Source organism: Symphalangus syndactylus, chromosome 12 (genome assembly GCF_028878055.3).
Source record: "Symphalangus syndactylus isolate Jambi chromosome 12, NHGRI_mSymSyn1-v2.1_pri, whole genome shotgun sequence".
Lineage (NCBI taxonomy): Eukaryota > Metazoa > Chordata > Mammalia > Primates > Hylobatidae > Symphalangus > Symphalangus syndactylus.
Window position 1 is genome coordinate 73670873 of NC_072441.2, and position 26088 is coordinate 73696960.

The 26088-nt window shown below is 47.7% G+C and overlaps 3 protein-coding genes and 1 long non-coding RNA gene across 7 annotated transcripts; 1 reads left to right on the top strand and 3 right to left on the bottom strand.

The window, feature by feature from the left end:
* Positions 1-135: 135 nt before the first annotated feature.
* Positions 136-8685, bottom strand: PEX11B (peroxisomal biogenesis factor 11 beta). Of its 3 annotated transcripts, none has more exons than XM_063625983.1 (4): positions 8347-8685; positions 7417-7532; positions 6528-6729; positions 136-1348 (listed from the first exon to the last, which is right to left on the bottom strand). In XM_063625983.1, the coding sequence occupies exons 1-4, from the start codon at positions 8400-8402 to the stop codon at positions 943-945; spliced, it is 780 nt and encodes a 259-aa protein (XP_063482053.1). In that variant the 5' UTR covers positions 8403-8685; the 3' UTR covers positions 136-942. The 3 variants fall into 3 exon arrangements, with proteins under 3 accessions (XP_063482053.1, XP_063482055.1, XP_063482054.1); XM_063625985.1 differs by having other exon boundaries at positions 8351-8439; XM_063625984.1 differs by lacking the exon at positions 8347-8685 and adding an exon at positions 8148-8325.
* A 417-nt stretch (positions 8686-9102) lies between these two features.
* LOC134734209 (gonadotropin-releasing hormone II receptor-like) lies at positions 9103-17420 on the top strand. Its single transcript, XM_063625943.1, is given in 5 exon segments — positions 9103-9612; positions 14173-14272; positions 14562-14684; positions 15131-15567; positions 16208-17420. Coding segments are annotated over 4 exon segments (1152 nt in total). The 3' UTR covers positions 15550-15567; positions 16208-17420.
* Positions 10674-13121, bottom strand: LOC134734232 (uncharacterized). Its single transcript, XR_010117543.1, has 2 exons — positions 11831-13121; positions 10674-11528 (listed from the first exon to the last, which is right to left on the bottom strand). It is a non-coding gene; the product is annotated as an uncharacterized lncRNA (long non-coding RNA).
* Positions 16661-18426, bottom strand: RBM8A (RNA binding motif protein 8A). 2 transcript variants are annotated; one of them, XM_063625992.1, is made up of 6 exons: positions 18288-18426; positions 17949-18008; positions 17741-17815; positions 17416-17552; positions 16975-17111; positions 16661-16865 (listed from the first exon to the last, which is right to left on the bottom strand). In XM_063625992.1, the coding sequence occupies exons 1-6, from the start codon at positions 18352-18354 to the stop codon at positions 16820-16822; spliced, it is 522 nt and encodes a 173-aa protein (XP_063482062.1). In that variant the 5' UTR covers positions 18355-18426; the 3' UTR covers positions 16661-16819. The 2 variants fall into 2 exon arrangements, with proteins under 2 accessions (XP_063482062.1, XP_063482061.1); XM_063625991.1 differs by having other exon boundaries at positions 17741-17818.
* Between the last annotated feature and the right edge of the window lie 7662 nt (positions 18427-26088).

Consider the following 26088-nt stretch of genomic DNA (forward strand, 5'->3'; position numbering starts at 1 on the left):
ATTTTGCTTTACATACTGTAGGTGCTCAATAAAAATAATGTGGGTGATGGTAGTGGCTAATCCCGAGAAAAACCCAAACCACAGTGACAGGAATAGGGTCTCAAATTACCAAAAAATTAGGGAACAGACCAAATGTTGATGAGCAAACTGAACTTTAATTTGCTTACCTGAAAGGCTTGCTCTTCATTATTGGCATAGGCCACAGCTATTTACACAAAATCATTGTACAGGATTTGCAGCAAGATGCTACACACAGCATCATTCTGAATAAGTGACAAAGGGGGTAAGAACAGACTAGGGAATAAAGCTCTGAAATCAAAGTGTAAGCAGAAATCTGAAGGTATGTGTACAAGGAAGGATAAGGGCCAAATCATGAGCGAGGTTGGTGAGGTAGACATGAGGAAGAGGAAACATCCAACAACTTGTGGTGCAGAGATATGAGGGAAGAGTCCACTGGCACATAGTCTTAAAAATTATGTTTGGAGTTTGAAGGAGGAAAAATCTGCCATAAGCCACTTCTGGGAGAAAAAAGAAGGCAGTTAGAACCTTACAGGCCAAACCTTATACCTCCCCTACCAAAAAGTAATTCTGCTGATTAAATCCCTGGATAGGAGAATGAGAAGGTTAAAAAAAGAAACAGAGAGAGATGCATAGACACAGAACCTTAAACAGAGTTAAGAGACACAAAGTACATTCAAGACAGACACAGACAAAGAAAGAGGAAAAGAACAGCTCAGGCACATCTAGAAATTAGAGACATCCTATTAACTTCAAGAGTCACCTTTCCTTACCTCATCTTCCCCAAAGCTCTTCCTCCACCCCTAAATCTCTGAATTTCTAACTTTAACCAAAGAGTAGAATTCGAATGAGGCTGGTACATGGGGGACGATCTAAGATTCCATCTCACCAATTCAGGTCCCCTCCTTATCCTGTATCGGAAGGTCAGGGCTTGAGTCGTAGCCAGGGATAGATTAGGGTGAGAATAGACAGGATGGAGGACACAAGGCCACAAAGCCCCACAATCCCAGGGCCACAGCGCCAGAGGCCTAGTTTGTCCAGAGGAATGAAGAGATCACAGGCATTTCTGACCACGTCTAGCAGAAGTGGGGGATGACCTCTAAGGACTTGAGCCAGGAGCAGGACTTGCAGCCGAAGTTTCAGAGCCAGTTGGGGCAGACCTCCTCCCGGAGTCCCTGGTCCCCCAAGTCCCCCAGTTTCACTTCCTCCTGGGACTCCTCCTCCGGAACCTTTCAGTCGCCGGCTACAAGCTAAAGACTCTTGCTCCATCAGTAGGCGAATCTCATAAGCATCACGGCTCAAATTCATGATGAGGGAAAACAAATAGTACCTGATACACAGAGCAAAAGGGTCAGTAAGGGCATGTATACCTACTTAACATATCCAACATCACATTTTAACATTTTCTTTTCCTGTAGCACAAAGAAATTACACATTAGATCATCAGAAGTAAAGTGAATGCTATTACCCCTATTAGAAATGTCCTCCCTTGAGGACACTATGCCAAGCAAAGTAAGCCAGACACAGAAAGATGAATACTGCATAATCTCACTTATAGGTGGAAGCTAAAATAAGGCTGGGCGTGGTGGCTCATGCCTGTAATCCCAGCACTTTGGGAGGCCAAGGCAGGTGGATCACCCGAGGTCAGGAGTTTGAGACCAGCCTGGCCAACATGGTGAAACCCCGTCCCTACTAAAAATACAAAAATTGGCCAGGCGTGGTGGCCAGCGCCTGTAATCCCAGCTACTTGGGAGGCTGAGGCATGAGAATTGCTTGAACCCAGGAAGCAGAGGTTGCAGTGAGCTGAGATCTCACCACTGCACTCCGGCCTGGGCAACAAAGCAAGACATCTGTCTCAAAAAAAAAGGCTAACTCATAGGGGCACAGAAAAGAATGGGGGTTGCCAGGGGTTGGGGAGTGAGGGAAATGGGAAGATATTGGTCAAAGCGTGCAAGTTTCAGTTATGCAAGATGAATAAGTTCTGGAGATCTAATGTACAACATTGTGGCTATAGTTTTTTTTTTTTTTTTTTTTGAGACGGAGTCTCGCTCTGTCGCCCAGGCTGGAGTGCAGTGGCGCGATCTCGGCTCACTGCAAGCTCCGCCTCCCGGGTTCACGCCATTCTCCTGCCTCAGCCTCTCCGAGTAGCTGGGACTACAGGCGCCCGCCACCACGCACGGCTAATTTTTTGTATTTTTTTTTTAGTAGAGACGGGGTTTCACCGTGGTCTCGATCTCCTGACCTCGTGATCCGCCCGCCTCGGCCTCCCAAAGTGCTGGGATTACAAGCGTGAGCCACCGCGCCCGGCCCCTGGCTATAGTTAACAATACTGTATTGTATATTTGAAATCTGCCAGGAGGGTAGATCTTAAGTGTTCTTACCATAAAAGAAAAAGGTAATTATGTGAGGTGATGGATATGTCAATTAGCTTGACTGTGGTGATCACGTCACAACATACATGTACAAACATCGAGCTATAACTCCTTAAATATATGTAATTTCTATTTGTCAATTATGTCCCAATAAAAATGAAGAAACAAAGTCCTCCCACCATTCTGTAACTAATGCATGTTTATGTGTGCCTTAAGATCCTGGTTTAAACTTCATGAGCATCATGAAATCTTCCAAGGTCAATCTCAAATTTCATTTTCCACTTGGCAACACACACACACACACACACACACACACACACTCTCTCTCTCTCTCTCTCAACTTGACCTATAACGAGGCAAACTTGTTTCGAAAGAACAAATTTCAGTTGTTTCAGAGACTCAAACATATTAAAGGTGATCTAAATCCAATCCCTATTCCTTAAAAAAAAAAAAAAAAAAAAGAGGCCCAGAGGTTTAATTGCCAAATGTGTTAAATTATAAATTTCTTCAGTAAAAAAATCCATGTTTTTTATTTGTAATCCAATCTGACAATGGTGGTCTGAACTCAATAATTTGTTTTACCTTCAAAGTATATCCTGAATCCAACCAACCACATCTCTCTATCACATCCCACTGCCATACTCTAAGCCACTAACATCTCTTGTCTGGACTTCTGCTTTAGTGTTTTAACTGGTCTCACTGTGGCCATTCTTGCCCCCACCCCCAACAATCTATTTTCATATAATAGCTAGCATAAACATAAATCACATCATTACTTCCCTTCTTAAAACTCCCCATGGTTGGCCAGGCGCGGTGGCTTACGCCTATAATCCCAGCACTTTGGAAGGCTGAGGCGGGTGGATCATGAGGTCAGGAGTTCGAGACCAGCCTGACCAACGTGGTGAACCCTGTCTCTACTAAAAATACAAAAATTAGCCGGGTGTGGTGGTGCATGCCTGTAATCCCAGCTACTCAGAAGGCTGAGGCAGGAGAATCACCTGAACCCAGGAGATGGAGGTTGCAGTGAGCTGAGATTGCACCATTGCACTCCAGCCTGGGCGACAGAGCAAGACTCCATCTCAAAACAAAAACAAAAACAAATAAACAAACAAAAAAAACACAGCTCTCCATGGTTTTCTTCTTGTCACATTCATAATAAAATATAAATGCCTTAGAGAGGCTTACAGACTCAACATCTGGTCCCTACCCCCCTAACTTTACCTTGTATCATTCTTTCCTGCAATCATTATGCTCCAACCATGTTGGTTTCTTTCTACATTTTAATCCCATCAAGCTTGTTCTTGCCTTAGGACCTTTGCACTACCTATTCCCTCTACCTGGAATATTCTCCCTCCAAAACCCTCACATAGCTAGCTCTTTCTTGCTCTTCAGGTATGAGCTTAAATATTACCTCTTCGGAGAGGCCTTCCCTTATCCCTAAATCTTTTTTTTTTTTTTTTTTTTTTTTTTTGAGACAGAGTCTCGCTCCGTCACCCAGACTGGAGTGCAGTGGCGCAGTCTCGGCTCACTGCAAACTCCGCCTCCCGGGTTCACGCCATTCTCCTGCCTCAGCCTCTCCGAGTAGCTGGGACTACAGGCGCCCGCCAACACGCCCGGCTAACTTTTTTGTATTTTTAGTAGAGACGGGGTTTCACCGTGGTCTCGATCTCCTGACCTCGTGATCCGCCCGCCTCGGCCTCCCAAAGTGCTGGGATTACAAGCGTGAGCCACCGCGCCCGGCCCCTTATCCCTAAATCTAAAGCACTGAGTCAGTTACTCTGTACTCCATAACGCTGTTTTAATTTCCTGCATAACATTTACCAGTATCTGATATTTTAATTTATTGTTTATTTATGTTTATCTCATCCCATTACAAGGTAAGTTCCAGAGGAGCAGAGGCCTTGTTTGTCTTTTTTTTTTTTTTTGAGATGGTGTTTCACTGTTGTTGCCCAGGCTAGAGTTCAATGGCACGATCTCGGCTCACCACAACCTCTGCCTCCCGGGTTCAAGCGATTCTCCTGCCTCAATCTCCCGAGTAGCTGGGATTACAGGCATGCGTCACCACACCCGGCTAATTTTGTATTTTTAGTAGAGACGGAGTTTCTCCATGTTGGTCAGGCTGGTCTCAAACTCCTGACCTCAGGTGATCCGCCTGCCTTGGCCTCCCAAAGTGCTGGGATTACAGGCGTGAGCCACCGTGCCTGGCTGGCCTTGTTTGTCTTTAACCACTGTATCCCTGTATGTACACTGGTGCCTACCATATGGTAAGAGCTCAGTAAGTATCTGTTGGATGAAATGAATAAATATATAGACTCCTTTAGGGAGCTGCTTTTCCATACTGCTCCAGCCATGCCTCTGCTCCCACCCCTCATATATCATAAGCCATGTTAAAGTTGTAAATCACTGAGAAAGATGAAGGGAAAAGCAAGGCTAATATAATGAAAAAGTACAATCATAGGAAAACAAAAAACAATACAGATAATATGTTAGAGAATTTTACTCCCACATCATATTTCTCTCTACCTTTATTGTCAGCTACCTCCTTTGTCCAAGCCAACATCATCTCTTGCTCGTATTAGGGCATCTCCTCCTCTCTTAACCCACTGCAATCCATTTTCTTTTCTTTTTTTTTTTTTCTTTTTTTGAGATGGAGTCTTGCTCTTGTCACCTAGGCTGGAGAGCAATAGCACGATCTCGGCTCACTGCAACCTCTGCCCTCAGGTTCAAGCGAGTCTCCTGCCTCAGCCTCCCGAGTAGCTGGGATTACAGGCGCCCGCTGCCACACCTGGCTATTTTTGTAATTTTAGTAGAGAAGAGGTTTTGCCACGTTGGCCAGGCTGGTCTTGAACTCCTGACCTCGTGATCCCCCCACCTCGGCCTCCCAAAGTGCTGGGATTACAGGCGTGAGCCACCGCACCCGGCCTGCAATCCATTTTCAACATCTCAAAAAGAGATGTCCTTTATTTTTTTATTTATTTATTTATTTTTTTTTTTTTGAGACGGAGTCTCACTCTGTCACCCAGGCTGGAGTGCAGTGGCGTGATCTCGGCTCACTGCAAGCTCCGCCTCCCGGGTTCCTGCCATTCTCCTGCCTCAGCCTCTCCGAGTAGCTGGGACTACAGGCGCCCGCCACCACGCCCGGCTAATTTTTTTTTTTGCATTTTTAGTAGAGACAGGGTTTCACCGTGGTCTCGATCTGCTGACCTCGTGATCCGCCCGCCTCGGCCTCCCAAAGTGCTGGGATTACAAGCGTGAGCCAACACGCCCGGCCCCAAGAGATGTCCTTTAAACACAATTTGAATCATGTCATTTCCCTGCTCAGGATCCTTCAATAATGTCCCATTGTAGGATAAAATAAAACAAACATTAACATTGCCTAAAGGGCCCTGTATGAAAGATCTGGTGCCTGTCTGTCTCTCAAATTTGAACTGATGGACTCAATACTGTCAATCACACTGGCTTTCTTTCTATTTCTCTAATTCCCTGAATTAGAGAATTTCTTAGTTCAAAGCCTTACTTAGAATGTGCGATTTTCTCTGTTTGGAAATGTCTTTTCTGCTACTGTTGGCTTTGTCTAACTCCTCCTACTCAGACATCAGGTCTGAACTAAAATATTAATTTCTCAAAGAGTTTTTTCCTGATTTTTCAATCTAAATTAGCTCCCCTTGTGATAGTCTTTCATAATACCGCATACTTTTCCACAAATATATATGAGAAGTTATTCATTGTAGTATCTAACTCCCCCACTAAACTAGAAGCTTCATGGGAGCAGGCACATTATCTGTTTAGCTCTTTGCTTTATCCCCTGCCCCACAGCAAGCATCTAATAAATATTTTTGGAATGAATGAGTAAGCAGGTAGTGAGGGGGAATAACCTGTGGTATAGAAGCACAATTAAAGTGATACAATATCTTACCTTACACAATATTAGTCATTCATTATGGAAGAGCATCTGTCTTCCATCTCCCCCCATTTGATATTCTCCGATAGTTTAAGATCTAAGTGATTGGAAGCCAAGTGACTGATCAAGACTCATATACTCTGGAAAGATCCTAAGATATCTTTCCCTCATATAAGACAAGCTACGCAATATAGAGGATACAAAAAAAAATCTTGAAGGAGAACAGGATATCAAACCTGAAAGAACGCTGGGCCCACTTCTCCTGATCCACACGGGGAACCAGTCCAGACTTTCCAGCCCACAGGACATTGTCACAGGCGAAGTACAAGGCTCGGTTGAGGTGACTAACAGTGATGCAGAATCTCAGGACAACATCTGATAGGTGAACAGCTCTTTTGGCTGACTCAAGGGCATCTGCTGAGTTACCCAGGCGTAGAACTTGTGGAGATTAGAAAAGAGAAAGCAAGGATTTGTAAGTAGAGAGGCAGATAGCAAGAAACAGAAACAGAGAAAGCAAGAGGGCAAAAGTTGAGCAATAATAATAACAATTTTTTTAAAGAGCAGAAACAGGCTGGGCACAGTGGCTCAAGCCTGTAATCCCAGCACTTTGGGAGGGCGAGGTGGGTGGATCACCTGAGGTCAGGAGTTTGAGACCAGCCTGGCCAACATGGTGAAACCCCATCTCTACTAAAAATACAAAAATTAGCCCGGCATGGGGGTGGGCACCTGTAGTCCCAGCTGCTCAGGAGGCTGAGACAGGAGAATTGCTTGAACCTGGGAGGCAGAGGTTGCAGTGAGCCAAGATTGCGCCACTGTACTCTGATCTGGACGAGAGACTCTGCCTCAAAAAAATAAAAAATAAAGAGCAGAAACAGTTCATTTTTCAATTTCAAATTTAATTTTTGTGCCAGTTTGGTTTTCTCAAACTTGACCCATTCTCTCCAATCCTCCTAATTACTTCCGTACCCCTCCTCTCTTATCTCAACTGGACGCATGCAGAGGGTAAGTGCGGAGCCAAATGAGAAAGAAGAACAGGCAGAGAGGGTACAGGAAGGAGGGACAAAGGAAGGAGAGCTGGGGATGGAGGAAAGGTTGGGGGATAAAAGGAAAGACAGAGTTACTTACGCTTTCTTCCAAGGCTCAGGTGGCTCTCCAGTTGTCGAATCTGTTTCTGTAACTCAGGACTGGCTCCATGCCTCTGCAGCGCATGGCCAAGAAGAGAGCAAGCATACTGGGCGGCCCTAGAGGAGAGGGCAGGCAAAGTAAGGTGGAGACCTCCCTAACCTTCTGCTCAAAACTATCCTCCAAAAGGCACAGACAGACTTCCCCCTTTCCCAGTTTGAGAACACTCCCCTTCCTCCTCCACGCCCATATCTCACCATTTCTCCAGGCCAGAGGAAGGGAAAGGCATAAGGAGAAAAAAGAGTCTGGAAAGGGGTGGGGAGCACTATTGAATGTTGAGCAAATAAGAGATTTGACAATGATGAGGCCTGCAGGGGCCAGTGCAGACCGCAGAGTTCCATCACAAGCACATCTGCGTTAGCATGTACGTGATCGATGAGGGGGAGGCAGACAGTTGGAGGGCATTTTATTCCTCAGAATAGGTGAACTAAGAGATTTCAAGGCCCACTAGCTGAATGGAGACCAAACGCCAGGGCGGAGGCAGAGGAGTTCCCGAATGGCAGCACGGTGGGGGGACATGGAAACTAGGAGGGCCTCCTCAGCTCTGGGGGCAGAGTCCGGGGCTATCCACCGTGGGGCGAATGCTCCTCATTCCATCACCGCCCAGTGAGGACACTGTCGGTCTTATGTGGACACAGCAACCCTGAGCGGCCTCCCCGCTGGCCCACTCATGCCTCAGTTTCCCCATCTCTTCCGCGAACGGAAAGGAATCATCTCAACAGCGGCTCAAATCTGCGCCTCACGGTCCGTTCGGGCCCCCGTAGCCAGAGTTGACCCTTCTTGACCCCCGTGTAGCCTGCACTGACTTCGCCTCACTAGTCTTCCTCTGCCCATCCCTCCCCGGCCCCACCCCCATTCCTATTCGGGCCGCACCTACACAGCCGCTCCCGGGCTTGGCTCTGTGCACTGAAGCGGACCCAGGCGTCCATGACAGCCGCAGCCCAGGCTCCGCGCCCCTGCTCCCGCCCCACTTCCCGCCTCTAGTCACGCCTCCTGCGCGACCCAACGGTGCCTCGCGAGGGACAAACAATATCAGAAAAGAAAGCTTGGCCCTCGAAGCGGAATTTCAGGACGCGAAACGCGTGTCTTTTGAGCCTCCATCTGCGTATTACTATGCGTGTCTCCGTCAGAGCGTCCCCTTATCAGACGATCTCTACTCCCTAGCACGCCTCCAGCCGTACCTTCTTTTTTAAATATTCAGGACCAAGGGCGGGGCTTGCAGGGGCCGGGGCGGGGCGAGAAAGCGCCGCAGTGATCTCCACGTCTTGGAGGCCGGGATAGGTGTGTGCCCGGCAGAACATCACAAATACACATGCACGCAGGCTCCGACTGAATCCAGGGCTGTAGGGGCTAAAGAGGTCTAGGGCAGTAGAGGCCCGAAGCCCAGGCGGGTCTGTCCAAGGAAAAAGGAGCGTGACTGGTACCTGATCTTCGTTCCCTGCAGAACCTTGACAGTTGGACAAGTGATCTTCTCCAGAACAGATGGAGAGTCTCCAGAAGCAGAGGCTTTAGTGAACGAAATTCGCAATAATCAGCTCCAGATCCTGAAAAGGAGGGCGAAGAATCAGTGGCCAAAGCTAACCGCTTCATACCCACACTTCATCCTCCTCAGTTTCTCTCCAGGCCACCATGTCTGCAGGCAACGGCACCCCTTGGGGGTCAGCAGCGGGGGAGGAGGTCTGGGCTGGATCAGGAGTGGAGATGGAGGGCTCAGAGCTGCCCACCTTCTCGGCAGCAGCCAAGGTCCGTGTGGGTGTGACCATTGTGCTGTTTGTTTCTTCGACTGGAGGGAACTTGTCAGTCCTGTGGTAAGTGACATGGCGGCAACCCAGCCAGCTCCGCCCCTCTCCGGTCAGGAGACTTTTCGCCCATTTAGCAGCCGCCGACTTACTACTCACTTTTGTGGTTATGCCCGTAGATGCCACCTGGAATATCAATGTTCAGTAGCTGGCCGGGGACATCGCATGTCGGACACTCATGTTCCTGAAACTAATGGCCGTGTATTCTGCAGCTTTCCTGCCTGTGGTCATTGGACTGGACCGCCAGGCAGCAGTACTCAACCCGCTTGGATCCCGTTCAGGTGTAAGGAAACTTCTGGGGGCAGCCTGGGGACTTAGTTTCCTGCTTGCCTTGCCCCAGGTGAGTGATCTAGGACTCAGGACCGGGCAGGACAGGGATTTGGGTCCATAGCATGAGTTAAAAGGGTGCGCTTAGGGGCCATTAGCCATTAATTCTCAGAGGGTAAGCCTCTGCTTTTTTTTTTTTTTTTTTGCCGGCTTACTGCAACCTCCGTCTCCCGAGTTCAAGCAATTCTCCTCCCTCAGCCTCCCGAGAAGCTACAGGCGCCCGCTTCCACGCCCGGCTAATTTTTGTAGTTTTAGTAGAGGCGAAGTTTCACCATGTTGGCCAGGTGGTCTCCACCTCTTGACCTCGTGATCCGCCTGCCTCAGCCTCCCAAAGTGCTGAGATTACAGGCGTGAGCCACCGCGCCCGGCTACCTCTGCTCTCTTCTGTAAGATTATTTGCATGTTAATTACATCTGTTAAGAGCCTGCCTTTTAAAAGCAGTATCCTCTATCTGTGCCTCTTCCATTACATCTGTTTTATTACACTTGGTTTCTACCTCTTTGCATCCTCCCAATCTCACCTCCTTCAGATTGGGGCAGGGAAGAAAAACATACATGGGGGTCTATTAAGAGAGTGAAGTCAATGGTTTGGGTAAAACTTTGTGGTACATTCATTTATCCATTCAAAAAGTAATATGCATCTCCAGGGCCACTCAAATTTTGCTAAGGACAGGGCAGCAAAATCTTGCCTTCCAGAAATGTATAGACTAGTGCAGGAAACAAAGAAATTAGGCAATTACAATATAGTGTATTCGAAAGTGTTATGCTAAAGGAGCTAAAGAAGACAATGGGGGTGGGGAGCGGATAGGGGTGCCTGACACAGCCGTGCAGTCAGGAAAAGCTTTCCAGATGTTAAAATTTGATTCTTCAGAGATAGGTGTTAGACCAATTAAAATAGGAGAAATGCTAGGGAGGATGGAGGATAGAGGATCTCAATGCTGCTAAAGCTGAGGACTAGAAAATGGTGAGTAATGAACTGAGAGGGGAAGAGCAAGCCAGATCACAAATAATAAAATTGTACTTTATCCTGAGTGCAGTGGAGAGACACTAAAGTAAAGAGAGTGACATAACCAAATTTGTGTTTTTCACTGAGTTTATTGTCGAATGAGTGTTAAAATTGCAAAGAGGCGAGCATCTGAACCTGAGTACTAGGTTAATCAAATCTCAAATCAAATCAAATACTGAAAAGGAACTAGAAATCTAGGGGGGAAAAAGCTAAATACAAAGCAATTCATTCAAGGCACAAACCACTATCACTACCATGGGGTTGGGGTCAGGATACAGCAGCATCTCTGAGACAGTAGGATTAGAATTATGTCAGAAAGAGGCCAAGAAGGGTCTAGGATTTATCTCTGGAATGATAATGCATTATACTGATTTAAGATTTGATCCTTACTTACATCCTCAATTATTAGAAATATAACTACTAGAAGTTAGTCTGACTGTACTCCTAAGAACAAAGAAAGGCCTGGTGGCTCAAGCCTGTAATCCCAGCATTTTGGAAGGCCAAGGTGGGTGAATCACTTGAGGTCAGGAGTTCAAGACCAACCTGGCCAACATGACGAAACCCCATCTCTACTAAAAATACAAAAATTAGCCGGGTATAGTGGTGAGCACCTGTAATCCCAACTACTCAGGAGGCTGAGGCACGAGAATTGCTTGAACCTGGGAGGTAGAGGCTGCAGTGAGCCAAGACTGCACCACTGCACTCCAGCGTGGGCGACAGAGCCAGACTCTGTTGGGGGAAAACAAAAAAAAAAGAGAGAAAAATAATACTTGCAATATGTTGCAAACAAGACCTTTACCAATCCAACTGTTAAAAAGAAGCCTGTTGCTACAGTGCCATTTACAATTAGGTTTGTTTACATGAAGCAAATTTTACACGGGGACTGGGAATTAGAAGACTTTTTGTTTCAGTCTGTCTGTTTTACTTTTTTTTTTTTTTTTTTTTTTTTGAGACAGAGTCTCGCTCTGTCACCCGGGCTGGAGTGCAGTGGCGCAATCTCGGCTCACTGCAAGCTCCGCCTCCCGGGTTCACGCCATTCTCCTGCCTCAGCCTCCGAGTAGCTGGGACTACAGGCGCCCGCCACCGCGCCCGGCTAATTTTTTGTATTTTTTAGTAGAGACGGGGTTTCACCGTGGTCTCGATCTCCTGACCTCGTGATCCGCCCGCCTCGGCCTCCCAAAGTGCTGGGATTACAAGCGTGAGCCACCGCGCCCGGCCTGTTTTACTTTTTTTTCTGAGTCTCAGCTCTACTGTTAACTAGCTATACGATTTTGGCTAAGGCACTTGAAATCCATGGGCCACAAGATGATGCAATGGGAAATGAATTTCATCCTTTCTTACAGCCTGACAATCTGACAATATTTGCAACCTCTATTTGTTTCAATGGCAAACTGGTTGTGACATGATACATGTGCAAAAGGTGTTATTTTTTAGTTCCAAATTAGTATCCTTTTGGGTAAATTCTGCATTGCCCATATGCTGTAATTGTAGTTAAAATATTAGTGTTAATAAAATTAAAAATTTAATAATGTCACGTTAGTGTGGTAAGGGCTTGGGGTAGTTAGGGGTAGTATTAGTAGTAGTTAGAAATTACTTATTTTTGTAGGCTTGTTTCCAAGTTATCAGCAGTTGAAAGGGATGTTTGTACAGTACGTAGTAAATGGCAATAAAACAGGAGAAAGGAAAGATCAAAACAAGGCTATGGACCAAATTGTAAATCCAAGAGCTTTGACTATTTTTTTTTTTTTGGAGACTGAGTCTCACTCTGTCGCCCAGGCTGGAGTGCAGTGGCGAAATCTCGGCTCACTGCAAGCTCCGCCTCCTGGGTTCAGGCCATTCTCCTGCCTCAGCCTCCCGAGTTCCCCAGTAGCTGGGACTACAGGCGCCCGCCACCACGCCTGGCTAATTTTTTCTATCTTTAGTACAGACAGGGTTTCACTGTGTTAGCCGGGATGGTCTCGATCTCCTGACCTCGTGATCCACCCGCCTCAGCGTCCCAAAGTGCTGGGATTACAGGCTTGAGCCACCGCGCCCAGCCAGCTTTGACTATTTTTTTTTTTTTTTTTTTTTTTTTGAGACGGAGTCTCGCTCTGTCGCCCAGGCTGGAGTGCAGTGGCGCAATCTCAGCTCACTGCAAGCTCCGCCTCCCGGGTTCACGCCATTCTCCTGCCTCAGCCTCTCGGAGTAGCTGGGACTACAGGCGCCCGCCACCACGCCCGGCTAATTTTTTGTATTTTTAGTAGAGACAGGGTTTCACCGTGGTCTCGATCTCCTGACCTCATGATCCGCCCGCCTCGGCCTCCCAAAGTGCTGGGATTACAAGCGTGAGCCACCACGCCCGGCCGCTTTGACTATTTTTATACTCCTCACAATTCTCAAGTACTTCTTAGGTATAGCACAAAAACAAAAACAAAAAAAACTTAGAAATATATGAATGCAAGAGATGGGAGGGCCGGGCGCGGTGGCTCACGCCTGTAATCCCAGCACTTTGGGAGGCCGAGGCGGGCGGATCACGAGGTCAGGAGATCGAGACCATCCTGGCTAACACGGTGAAACCCCGTCTCTACTAAAAATACAAAAAATTGGCCGGGCGAGGTGGCAGGCGCCTGTGGTCCCAGCTACAAGGGAGGCTGAGGCAGGAGAATGGCGTGAACCCTGGGGGGCGGAGCCTGCAGTGAGCCGAGATCGCGCCACTGCACTCCAGCCTGGGTGAAAGAGCGAGACTCCGTCTCAAAAAAAAAAAAAAAAAAGAGATGGGAAGAGGAAAGATCATTTCCCAACTAGCTCAGAGTAGCCTGATCGTAACTCCAAACAGTTCACAAAATTCTGTCTTAGGCTGAAACTATTCATCTTTCCTAAATGTCCCTCATGTCTGCTAAAATCACTTTTCCAAATGCCTTGTATCTAGGAATCTGATGCCTACTGAGCTTACGTTTTATCAAATTAATAGTGACTCAATCTGCATTACTGGAACCCAGGCACTTTAACCTTGTAGCTGTAAACGGAAATAGTTTTTACTGATTCAGTTGGAAAACCCAGCAATTTAACAAAAATGGGGAGGCGCAGCCCAATAGCATTTGGAAAATGTTCAATTTTATTATTTAACATTCTTTACCATTATAGTTACTGCACATAAGACTATTACTACCAAAGGTCACTTCAGAGTCACTGCAAAATGGCCTGGAATTTTGACAGCACCCATTTTACACAGTATTTCTTTTTCCACAAAATAACAGGCAGACCAGGAAAATCATTTCAGCTAAAAATATGAGTGAGGTGGTAGAAATATCATCCCTTATAAAGCGCAATGTTAGAATAGTACTTGAGAAAGTGGGATTGTTTTAAGTCCCAAGATTTAACAAACTTACTGTTCAGCATCATATTCAAGCCTAAGGATTTTCAAGATATATTTCCAACTTCTTTAACATGGCACCATGGATGAACTGTTTCTCAGCACTGTGCTGCTTCACTTGGAATTAAGGATGAACTGGGAGGAGATAGTATGACATAGGTGGGCAGGTTGGGTAGTGAGGGGAACCAGTTCTAATAGTCCTCAACTCCACTCCAGCTGTTCCTGTTCCATACCGTCCACCAAGCTGGCCCAGTCCCTTTCACTCAGTGTGTCACCAAAGGCAGCTTCAAGGCTCAATGGCAAGAAACCACCTATAGCCGGGCGTGGTGGCTCACGCTTGTAATCCCAGCACTTTGGGAGGCCGAGGCGGGCGGATCCCGAGGTCAGGAGATCGAGACCACGGTGAAACCCCGTCTCTACTAAAAATACAAAAAATTAGCCGGGCGTGGTGGCGGGCGCCTGTAGTCCCAGCTACTCGGAGAGGCTGAGGCAAGAGAATGGCGTGAACCCGGGAGGCGGAGCTTGCAGTGAGCCGAGATTGCGCCACTGCACTCCAGCCCGGGTGACAGAGCGAGACTCTGTCTCAAAAAAAAAAAAAAAAAAAGAAACCACCTATAACCTCTTCACCTTCTGCTGCCTCTTTCTGCTGCCACTGACTGCCATGGCCATCTGCTATAGCCGCATTGTCCTCAGTGTGTCCAGCCCCCAGACAAGGAAGGGGAGCCATGGTGAGACTCCAATTCCCAGGCCTTAATCCTTAACCCTAGACCTGTTGCCTCTAGCATCATTTTTTTAGCTACCTACCTAATAGCTACCTACCAGTCACTAAACCATGATGAGATCCTAACGATGTCTAGCACCTGATGCTAGAGATAATTTTGTTGAATCCCTTCAATTATAAACAGCTGAGTTAGCTGGACAAGGACTAGGGAGGCAATCAGTATTATTCTTGAACACCATCAAGTCTTAAAGTAGACTTGGTGGCTTCACATTTCTATCATAATCCCTGGGGTAAGAGATCATATAGTCCCACGTTGGGAAGGGGAAAAGGGTTTGCAACATTCTCCTCCTTGTAGGAGGCGAGCTCTGTCTCACTAGCTATGCCCCTCCATCAATTCACCCTATACTCAGTTCAGAAGCTGTCTGAATTACAGTATATTTTCTAAATTCCTAGCCCCTGTTGGTGAATTTGTCCTCTGCCGCTCCTTTGACAATCATCCCTGTGTTTGTCTCCAGGCCCTGAGACTGGCCCTGCTTATCTTGCTGACCTTCATCCTCTGCTGGACACCTTATTACCTACTGGGTCTGTGGTACTGGTTCTCCCCCACCATGCTAACTGAAGTCCCTCCCAGCCTGAGCCACATCCCTTTCCTCTTTGGCCTCCTCAGTGCTCCTTTGGATCCTCTCCTCTATGGAGCCTTCACCCTTGGCTGCAGAATACGGCACCAAGAACTTAGTATAGACTCTTCTAAAGAAGGGTCTGGGAGAATGCTCCAACAGGAGATTCATGCCCTCAGACAGCTGGAAGTACTAAAAACTGTGACGTCAAGAAGAGCAGGAGAAACAAAAAGCATTTCTATGACATCTATCTGATCCTAACAGAGTATATATGTGGGGAAAAGAAAGAGAGATCAGCCTGTTACTGTGTCTATATAGAACGAAGTAGACATAAGAGACTCCATTTAGTTCTGTATTTCAGATGCTGTTAATCTGTGACCCTTCCCCCAACCTTGTCCTTGCAAGAGACATGTGCTGTGGTGACTTAAGGTTAAAAGGATTTTGGGCGGTGCAGAATGTGCTTTGTTAAACAAGTGCCTAAAGGCTGCTTATGGTTAAAGGTCATCACCATTCTCTTTAGAGAAAAGAAAAACATTTGTCTTCTGCCCGTCCCTGGGCGATGGAACATCTCAAAGCACAGCACCGGTGATGGTAAAGATAATTGTGAAAACCGCCTTTAGGAATAAGGTGGGGCTTGCTGGAGCAATACTGCTAAAAGGTTTATGGAAATATTCGCATATACATCTCAAAGCACAGCACCGGTGATGGTAAAGATAATTATGAATAAATACTAAGGGAACTCAGAGGCCGGTGCCGGTGTGGGTCCTCTGTAAGCACAGCACCGGTCCCCTGGGCCCCGCTTTTCCTTCTCTACACTTTGTCTCTGTGTCTTATTCCTTTTCTCAAGTCTTTCGTCCCACCTAACGAGAAGCACCCACAGGTGTGGAGGGGCAGGCCACCCCTTCATATATAGGAACAGAATAGTAAGTCTTTAGTACTATAAGATCTTAACATCTCACTTCTACTCCTGCTCTCCTAGTTCCCCCAAAAAAGAAATACTGACCAGTGTCTCCACTTTAAACCCTACCTGAAACTTGAGACTATGTCTAATATAGAAACTCACATAACCAGCCGAGGCAACACAGCAAGACCCCATCTCTACAAAAATATTAAAAATTTAGCTGGGCATGGTGGCATATGCCTGTAATCCCAACTACTAGGGAGGGTGAGGCAGAAGGGTGGCTTGAGCCCAAGAGTTTGAAGCTGTAGTGAGCTACGATCAGCTGCACTCCAGCCTGGGGAACACAGCAAGACTCTATCTCAAAAAAAAAGAAGAAATACATAGAGTTCAGTACCTAGAAGTATCTTCACAGCCTTACTATGCTTTAGAACTTTCAATTTTAGGACAGGAAAGTAACATTAAATGTAGAAAACAAAAATGGAACATTTATTCGCAACTCAAATACTACGCATGTAGGGTAAGAGATTAAATATAAACACAGCAAGTTCCACCCCAGTCCTATTTGTCCAAGGCTGCATGGTCAAATGGAATCTTGAAGAGAACATCTGGACAACAGAGGACCTGTCAGCGACGTCTCCGGTCTGGACTTCTGCTGCGTCTTCGGCCACCTCTAGGGAGAAAGAAGCAAGGAGAGGGGTCCATTAGAGGGACATAATACTAAGTCTTCATTCTGTTTCGTTCGTATTCCCTTCACCCAGTGTTTGCCCTCTTCATTTTACCTCCTCTTGCCTTTTGGTGGACCCCGAACAAAACACCAGTCAACGCTGATGGGCTGTCCCATCAAATCCTGGCCATTGAGTCCCTCCATAGCAGCCTGGGCTTCCTTGTATGTTTCATACTCAACTAGAGTATACCCCTGGGGAAAGTGAAAAGACAGATATGAAAACTCTCCTATTTCCCCAAGTATCACTGAGTATCTTTCTCCTCAAATCTAAACTCAGAAAAATCTACACACTTTAAACAATGAATGTACATCATATATCTCTACTGTATATATACAACATCTCCGTTTCTGTCTCTTTGGCGTGTCTGACAAAACATGGATTTCCAATGTCATTTTATTTCAACTTTGCTCTTGGCCAACCACAGCAAACACAGAACTACCAATGCTGTCTAAGGGTTATGAAAGAAAGGAGGCAATAAAGTGTCACTTAGGATACCTTCAGATATCCTGTTCGCCTGTCGAGGTTGAGGTGAATGTTTTTAATTTCCCCATATTCTGCGAATTTGTCGTGTATGTCTTCTTCAGTGGCTTCCTCATGGACTCCAGTTACAAAGAGAATCCAGCCTTCAACAGCTGTTGGGGGACGGGTTAAAGTTGTATGAGTACACGAGAGAAACACTTCAAGCGGGCTCACAGGAATAGAGTGCGGACTCAGATTGTTTAAGCTATCTCTGAACCCATTCCTATTGCGTTTAACAATTTTATTGGTTTTTAACTACTACCACAGACACGGATACCTCACAGATTCCATTATTACTCACAGCGTTGTGGTCCGGGTTCATCGCCATCCTGCTCCACGCTGTCATAATCTTCACGCATCCGCGCTCGGGACCCCTCTTCTATAAGGGACATACACGAGATCAGCGAAAACTCCCCCTTTCTCCCATTGTTCCTATGAGTTGGATGGGGACTCCAAAACCCGCAGCTCCTGCCCTACTAGGCCACTCTACCCCATTTCCCCACACTCACCGGAGCCAAAGCCGCGACCCTTCCGTTTCTTCGCTTTTTCTTTCAGTTTGTGAATGCTCTCTGGAGCCCCAGAAGATAAAAGAATAAGCAACCATGACAGTCATTTGTAACAATCGTCTCTTTCCCAAAACACTACCTGCAAGCCAACCCAAACCGCCTCCAGTCTCAGTGCCTTCCCGGTCACGCCCTCCCCTCTCCTGAAGGGGGCGGAATCTCTAATCCACCCAAGACCCGGTTCCCGGATTCCCATCCTCACGACCGGGGAGAAAAGAGAGTAAATTTTCCTAGCCTTCTCTCGCATCTTCCCCGCTTCCCCGCAGCCGCCTCCACTGTCCTCACCGTCCCCATCCTCATCCATGGCGAAATCTTCGCCCCCGGCCTCGTGAAGATCTAGCACGTCCGCCATCTCGCTTTCGATTGAGATCTCGTCTGTGCCGCTCAGACACTAGGTACCTCGGGAAACTGTCGCAGAGGGGAAAGGTCGCCAGTCAAGCTGACCAATCAAAGGCTAACTCTAAATCCCTCCCTTTGCACGGTAAAAACACGCAAATTGGGGCGGGCCTAGTTCGGAAAGATGCCGGAAGTGCTTCTGTGGCCATCTTGAGCAGGTCGCAAGCTAAATCATGCCATGTTAGGAGATACAGACTGCAGGGGGCCGTGGCTTCCTCTTAACCGCGGCAGCTGCTGATAAATACTGTACTATTAACAGTGAGGCCCGGCGTAATTTCCTTATTAGAGGGCTTTTTTACGTCTTTTCATCCCAAACTGGGAAATGGTAATTGAAGAAACCCTTTTCTTTCAAAAATCCCAGGCCTGTACCCTGTTCTGAGGCAGCGTGATGTATGATAGGAGCGTTTTTAAAAAATAGTTTGGTCAGCATTGCGGGCATAAAGAGCTGCTTCTGGAACCTGCAGCACCGAATTTCTCTAAAGGAAACTAACAGACTTGGTTGCAATACGATTGGTGAGACAGATACCAATTTTTTTTAAAGATAAAACTCCCTGCCTGTAATCCCAGCTACTCGGGAGGCTGAGGCAGGAGAATCGCTTGAACCCGAGAAACGGAGGTTGATTAGCTGGGCGTGGTGGAGTGCGCCTCTAATCCCAGCTACTTGGGAGGCTGAGGCAGGAGAATCAGTTGAACCCAGGAGACACAGGTTGCAGCGAGCCGAGATCTTGCCACTGCACTCCAGTCTGGGGGATAAGAACGAGACTGTGTCTCAAAAAAAAAAAAAAAAAAACAAAATGAAAAAGAGTAAAACCAAAAATAAAATTTAAAAAGCGATTAGGAGACACTCATTCTCCACAGTAGGTACTGTGATCATTTTAAAAATCAGTTGGTTACATACCTACTACAAACCCTTGTTGTTTTGAGACTTAGTCTCGCTCTATCACCCAGGCTAAGAGTGCAGTGGCGCAGTCTCGGCTCACTGCATCCTCCGCCTCCCGGGTTCAAGCAGTTCTCCTGCCTCAAGCCTCCTGAGTAGCTGGGACTACAGGCGCCCGCCCCCACACCCGGCTAATTTTTGTATTTTTAGTAGAGACGGGATTTCACCATGTTGGCCAGGCTGGTCTTGAACTCCTGACCTCAGGTGATCCACCAGCCTCTACCTCCCAAAGTGCTGAGATTACAGGCGTGAGCCACTGCGCCCGGCCTAAAAACCCTTTTTGTTAGAGGGGTCTGGCTATACTCCCCAGGCTGACCTGAAACTCCTGGGCACAAGGGATCCTCTGGCCTCCCAAGCATCTGGGACTACAGGGGTGTAACCATGCACCCGGCTCTTTCCTTGGCTTTTTGCTGCACTTAGAATAAAAAATCAGGCCGGGCGCGGTGGCTCACGCCTGTAATCCCAGCATTTTGGGAGGCCGAGGCGGGCGGATCACGAGGTCAGGAGATCGAGACCATCCTGGCTAACACAGTGAAACCCCGTCTCTACTAAAAATACAAAAAATTAGCTGGGCGAGATGGCAGGCGCCTGTAGTCCCAGCTACTCAGGAGGCTGAGGCGTGAACCCCGGGGGGCAGAGCCTGCAGTGAGCCGAGATCGCGCCACTGCACTCCAGCCTGGGCGACAGCGAGACTCTGTCTCAAAAAAAAAATAAATAAAAATCAAATTCACAGGCCGGGCGCGGTGGCTCACGCTTGTAATCCCAGCACTTTGGGAGGCCGAGGCGGGCGGATCACGAGGTCAGGAGATCAAGACCACGGTGAAACCCCGTCTCTACTAAAAATACAAAAAAATTAGCCGGGCGTGGTGGCGGGCGCCTGTAGTCCCAGCTACTCGGAAAGGCTGAGGCAGGAGAATGCCGTGAACCCGGGAGGCGGAGCTTGCAGTGAGCCGAGATTGCGCCACTGCACTCCAGCCTGGGCGACACAGCGAGACTCCGTCTCAAAAAAAAAAAAAAAAAAAAAAATCAAACTCACAAAGTCTGCTCTGCCTATGTTTTCAACCTGTTCAACTACCATTCTTCTCCTTCACCCATGAAGCTCTCCTTGCTCTTTCGCCCAACTGTGGTGTGCTCTTTCTCATCCCTGGGCTTTTGCAACTTGCTTTCTTGTTTGTTTTGTTTTTGAGACGGAGTCTCACTCTCACTCAGGCTGGAGTGCAGTGATGCGATCTTGTCTCACTGCAACTTCGTCTCCTGGATTCAAGGCTTCTCCTACCCCAGCCTCCTGAGTAGCTGGGACTATAGACGTGCGGCACCACATCTAGATAATTTTTGTATTTTTAGTGGAGACAAGGTTTCACCATGTTGGCCAGGCTGGTTTCTAACTCCTGACTTCCGGTCATCCGCCCTTCTCGGCCTCCCAAAGTGTTTGGATTACAGGCATGAGCCACTGCTCCCCGAAGCTTTCTGTTCCTGGTGGTCTTCCTGTAGCTTTTCACATATTGGGTTCGACCTCATTTTTTTTTTTTTTTGAGATGGAGTATCATTCTGTCACCTAGGCTGGAGTACAGTGGCACGATCTCGGTCCACTGTAACCTCCACTTCCTGGGTTCAAGCGATTCCCCTGCCTCAGCCTCCGGAGTAGCTGGGACTACAGGCACGTGCCACTGAGAGGTGACAGCGTGCTGGCAGTCCTCACAGTCCTCGCTCGCTCTCGGCGCCTCTTCTGCCTGGGCTCCCACTTTGGCGGCACTTGAGGAGCCCTTCAGCCTGCCGCTGCACTGTGGGAGCCCCTTCCTGGGCAGGCCGAGGCCGGAGCCGGCTCTCTCAGCTTGCGGGGAGGTGTGGAGGGAGAGGCATGGGCGGGAACCCGGGCTGCGAGCGGTACTAGCAGGTCAGCACGAGTTCCGGGTGGGTGTGGGCTCAGCGGGCCCCGCAATCGGAGCGGGCGGCCAGCCCTGCCGGCCCGGGCAATGAGGGGCTTAGCACCCGGGCCAGGGGCTGCGGAGGGTGTGCTGGGTCCCCCCCAGTGCCGGCCCACCAGCACTGCGCTCAATTTCTCGCCTGGCATTAGCTGCCTTCCCGCGGGGCAGGGCTCGGGATCTGCAGCCCGCCATGCCTGAGCCTTCCCCGGCCACCCCCCTCTCCTGCCGCCTCCGTGGGCTCCTTTGCAGCCCGAGCCTCCCGGATGAGCGCCGCCCCCTGCTCCAGCGCGCCCAGTCCCATAGACCACCCAAGGGCTGAGGAGTGTGGGCACACGGCGTAGGACTGGCTGGCAGCTCCACCTGCAGCTCCAGTGCGAGATCCACTGTGTGAAGCCCGCTGGGCTCCTGAGTCTAGTGGGAACTTAGAGAACCTTTATGTCTAGCTAAATGATTGTAAATACACCAATCGGCACTCTGTATCTAGCTCAAGGTTGATAAACACACAACTCAGCACCCTGTGTCTAGCTCAGGGTTTGTGAATGCACCAAGCAACACTCTGTATCTAGCTACTCTGGTGGGGACTTGGAGAAGCTTTGCGTGGACACTGTATGTAGCTACTCTGGTGGGGACCTGGAGAACCTTTGTGTCTAGCTCAGGGATTGCAAACGCACCAATCAGCGCCCTGTCAAAACAGACCACTCGGGTCTACCAATCAGCAGGATGTGGGTGGGGCCAGATAAGAGAATAAAAGCAGGCTGCCTAAGCCAGCACTCGCAACCTGCTGGGGTCCCCTTCCACACTATGGGAGCTTTGTTCTTTCTCTGTTTGCAATAAATCTTGCTGCTGCTCACTCTTTGGGTCCACACTGCCTTTATGAGCTGTAACACTCACCGCGAAGGTCTGCACCTTCACTCCTGAAGCCAGCAAGACCACGAACCCACCGGGAGGAATGAACAACTACAGACACGCCGCCTTAAGAGCTGTTACTGTCACCGTGAAGGTCCGGAGCTTCACTCCTGAGCCAGTGAGACCATGAACCCCACCAGAAGGAAGAAACTCCGAACACATCTGAAGGAGGAACAAACTCTGGACACGCTGCCTGTAAGAAATGTAACACTCACCGTGAGGGTCTGCGGCTTCATTCTTGAAGTCAGTGAGACCAAGAATCCACCAATTCTGGACACACCACCACGCCCAGCTTTTTTTAATTTTTGTAGTAGAGACAGGGTTTCACCATATTGGCCAGGCTGGTCTGGAACTCCTTACCTTGTGATCCACCCGCCTCAGCCTCTCAAAGTGCTGGGATTACAGGTGTGAGCCACCGTGCCCGGCCAAGTTCGACCTCATTTTTAAGGCCTCAATAGTACTGTCACCCAAAGGGGTCTTCTCTACCCTCCTGTCTTTAACTGTGTATTTCCTTCACAGAACTTAAATCAGAATCTTCTCTCTTTTTTTTTTTTTTAGACAAGGTCTCACTCTGTCAACAAGGCTGAGTGCAGTGGTGCAATTATGGCTCACAGCAGCCAACCTCCCAGGCCCAAGTGATTCTTCTGCCTCAGCCTCCCGCATATCTGGGACTACAGGCACACGCCACTGCACGCGGCTAATTTTTAAATTCTTGTAGAGGCCGGGCACAGTGGCTCAAGCCTGTAATCCCAGCACTTTGGGAGGCCAAGGCGGGCAGATCACGAGGTCAGGAGATCGAGACCATCCTGGCTAACACGGTGAAACCCCGTCTCTACTAAAAATACAAAAAATTAGCCGGGCATGGTGGCGGGCGCCTGTAATCCCAGCTAGTCGGGAGGCTGAGGCAGGATAATGGCGTGAACCCGGGAGGCAGAGCTTGCAGTGAGCCGAGATCGCCCCACTGCACCTCCAGCCTGGGGGACAGAGCAAGACTCCGTCTCAAAAAAAAAAAAAAATTTTGTAGAGACGGAGTCTTGCCATGTTGCTTAGGCCAGTCAGAATCTTTAATTACCTTGTTTACTTTCTAACTTGTTTATTGTCTGTTTTTCCCATTAGAATGTAATCCTATGGCAGAGATAGTTATTTACAACTAAAATCCCTAAAATTTAGCCCAATGTCTGGCTCATGGCAGACATTTGGTAGATACTTACTGAATGAATGAATATTAGAATGGCAGGAAATTCTGTCTGCCTGATGCTATGTGACTAGAAAATAAAGCTGGAAATACAGTTTAGGGTCTGCTATCTAAGGATTTTGGAATTTATCCTATAAGCAAGAAATTTACCTACTTCAGATATTTGAGTATTCATGGTTTTTAATATTTGAAAATAGTCCCCATACTAGTTTTTGCTTATTATTTTTCCTTAAATAGACTGACTTTAAACATAAATTTACACTAAAAGGAAAATCAGTATTTTTCTACTACAAATTCAGATAAAAGCACAACTATTAAAAACTGTTTGCCCATCTATCATCTAAAATAATCTCAGGAACACATATAAAACTGGGAAATGGTAGGCCAGGCATGGTAGCTCATGCTTGTAAACCCAGCACTTTGGGGGGCCGAGGCGGGTGGATAGTTTGAGTTCAGGAGTTCAATACCAGCCTGGGCAACATAGCAAGATCCACCTCTACAAAAAATTTAAAAAGAATTACTTGGGTGTGGTGGTGTGTGCCTATAGTCCTAGCTACTCTGGAGGTTGAGGTGGGAGGATTCCTTGAGCCTGGGAGGGGGAGGCTGCAGTGAGCCAAAATCACGCCATTGCATTCCGGCCTGCTCATTAGAGTGAGACCCTGTCTCAAAAAAAAAAAAAAACTTTGAGAAATGCTGCTAAAGGTAAAGATAGTTCAATGATGGCTTAAGCAAGGGAGTGTCACAGTCATAAGTATTTTATAAAGAAATATGACAGTAGTATGGAGGATGTTAAGAATGGAGGTGAAAACCAGCTAGGAAGCTATTGTAGTGATTCATTCTGGAGATGAGAAAGGACCAAACCTAAACTCAGGCAGTAAATATGGACAAAACATATTAGGAGGCAAGCCAGGCGCAGTGGCTCACACCTGTAATCCCAGCATTTTGGGAAGTTGAGGTGGGCAGATCACCTGAGATCGGGAGTTTGAGACCAGCCTGGCCAACATGGTAAAACCCCATCTCTATTAAAAATAAAAAAATTCGCCAGGTGTGGTAGTGTGTGCCTGTAATCCAAGCTACTTGGGAGGCTGAGGCAGGAGAATCTCTTGAACCCGAGAGGCGGAGGATGCAGTGAGCTGATACTGCACCATTGTACTCCAGCCTGGGCAAGAGCAAAACTCCGTCTCAAAAACAACAACATATTAGGAAGTAGACTCAACAGTAAGTGACTGATTACATTATGGTAGAGAAGAGTTGAGGGTGGATCTGAGGTGTGTGGCTTAGGTAACAGTGTAGATAATAATTCTAATAATAGATCGGCCAGGCGTAGTGGCTCATGCCTGTAATCCCAGCACTTTGGGAGGCTGAGGCAGGTGGATCACCTGAGGTCAGGAGTTCAAGACCAGCCTGGCCAACATGGTGAAACCCCATCTCTACTAAAAATACAAAAATTAGCTGGGCGTGGTGGCGGGCGCCTATAATCCCACCTACTCAGAAGGCTGAGGCAGGAGAATCGCTTGAACCCAGGAGGCAGAGGTTGTGGTGAGCTGAGATCACGCCATTGCACTCCAGCCTGGGGGACAAGAGCGAGACTTCGTCTCAAAAAAAAAAATAAATAATCGAATAATAGATCTAGAGAGTCAAAGAGGAATGAGTATGGAGAAATGTTTTTTATTTTGGGTATGTTTCAAAGTGCTTTTGTCATATTCAGATGGCCGTGTCAAGTATGTGGAAAATAAATGTAAAAGCTTAAAACAGATTGGGGAGGAAGAAATAGATTTGAGTCATGTGTATAGTGGAGTTCAAGTCACCATAATGGGTGAGATTGCCAGTGGGAGTAGGTGGAGCTTAAGGAGAAAGGGCTAAGGACAAACTCCAGGTTAAATGTCTGCGGAAAGGGAAGCAGGCTGCCTTGTGCGATCATTTCTGCCACCCCAAAAATACTAATAAATTTTTTTTTTTTTTTTTGAGATGGAGTCTCGCCCTGATGTCCAGGCTGGAGTTCAATCACTCAGTCTCGGCTCACTGCAACCTCCACCTCCCGGGTTCAGGCGATTTTCCTGCTTCAGCCTCCCAAGTAGCTGGGATTACAGGCGCCCACCACCATGCCCAGCTGATTTTTAATTTTTTTAGTAGAGATGGGGTTTCACCATGGTGGCCAGGCTGGTCTCGAACTCCTGACCTCGTGATCCACCCGCCTCGGCCTCCCAAAATGCTAGGATTACAGGCGTGAGCCATCGTGCCCGGCCTAAAAATTCTTATTTAGTATATATGTAAAAGAACAGGGATGTTTTAGAGCTTCTTGTGGGGGAAAAGAAAGATCAGATTTTTACTGTGTCTGTGTAGAAAGAAGTAGACATAGGAGACTCCATTTTGTTCTGTACTAAGAAAAATTCTGCCTTGTGATGCTGTTAATCTGTAACCCTACCCCCAACACTGTGCTCCCTGAAACACGTGCTGTGTCAACTCAGGGTTAAATGGATTAAGGGCTGTGCAGGGTGTGCTTTGTTAAACAAATGCTTGAAGGCAGCATTTGTTGTTAAGAGTTATCACCACTCCCTAATCTCAAACCACTCCCTAATCTCAAGTACCCAGAGACACAAAACACTGCGGAAGGCCGCAGGGACCTCTGCCTAGGAAAGCCAGGTATTGTCCAAGGTTTCTCCCCATGTGATAGCTTGAGATATGGCCTCATGGGAAGGGAAAGACCTGACTGTCCCCCAGCCCGAC

Excerpts from the sequence above, each read along its gene's own strand:
- PEX11B (XM_063625983.1), bottom strand. The coding sequence starts at position 8,402 with ATGGACGCCTGGGTCCGCTTCAGTGCACAGAGCCAAGCCCGGGAGCGG. Across the intron at positions 7,533-8,346 it reads GCCCGGGAGCGGCTGTGTAG|GGCCGCCCAGTATGCTTGCT; the intron begins GTGCGGCCCGAA and ends CCTCTCCTCTAG. Across the intron at positions 1,349-6,527 it reads TGGGCCCAGCGTTCTTTCAG|GTACTATTTGTTTTCCCTCA; the intron begins GTTTGATATCCT and ends TCTGTGTATCAG.
- RBM8A (XM_063625991.1), bottom strand. The coding sequence starts at position 18,354 with ATGGCGGACGTGCTAGATCTTCACGAGGCCGGGGGCGAAGATTTCGCC. Across the intron at positions 18,009-18,287 it reads CATGGATGAGGATGGGGACG|AGAGCATTCACAAACTGAAA; the intron begins GTGAGGACAGTG and ends CTGGGGCTCCAG. Across the intron at positions 17,553-17,740 it reads TGAACCCGGACCACAACGCT|CTGTTGAAGGCTGGATTCTC; the intron begins GTGAGTAATAAT and ends GTCCCCCAACAG.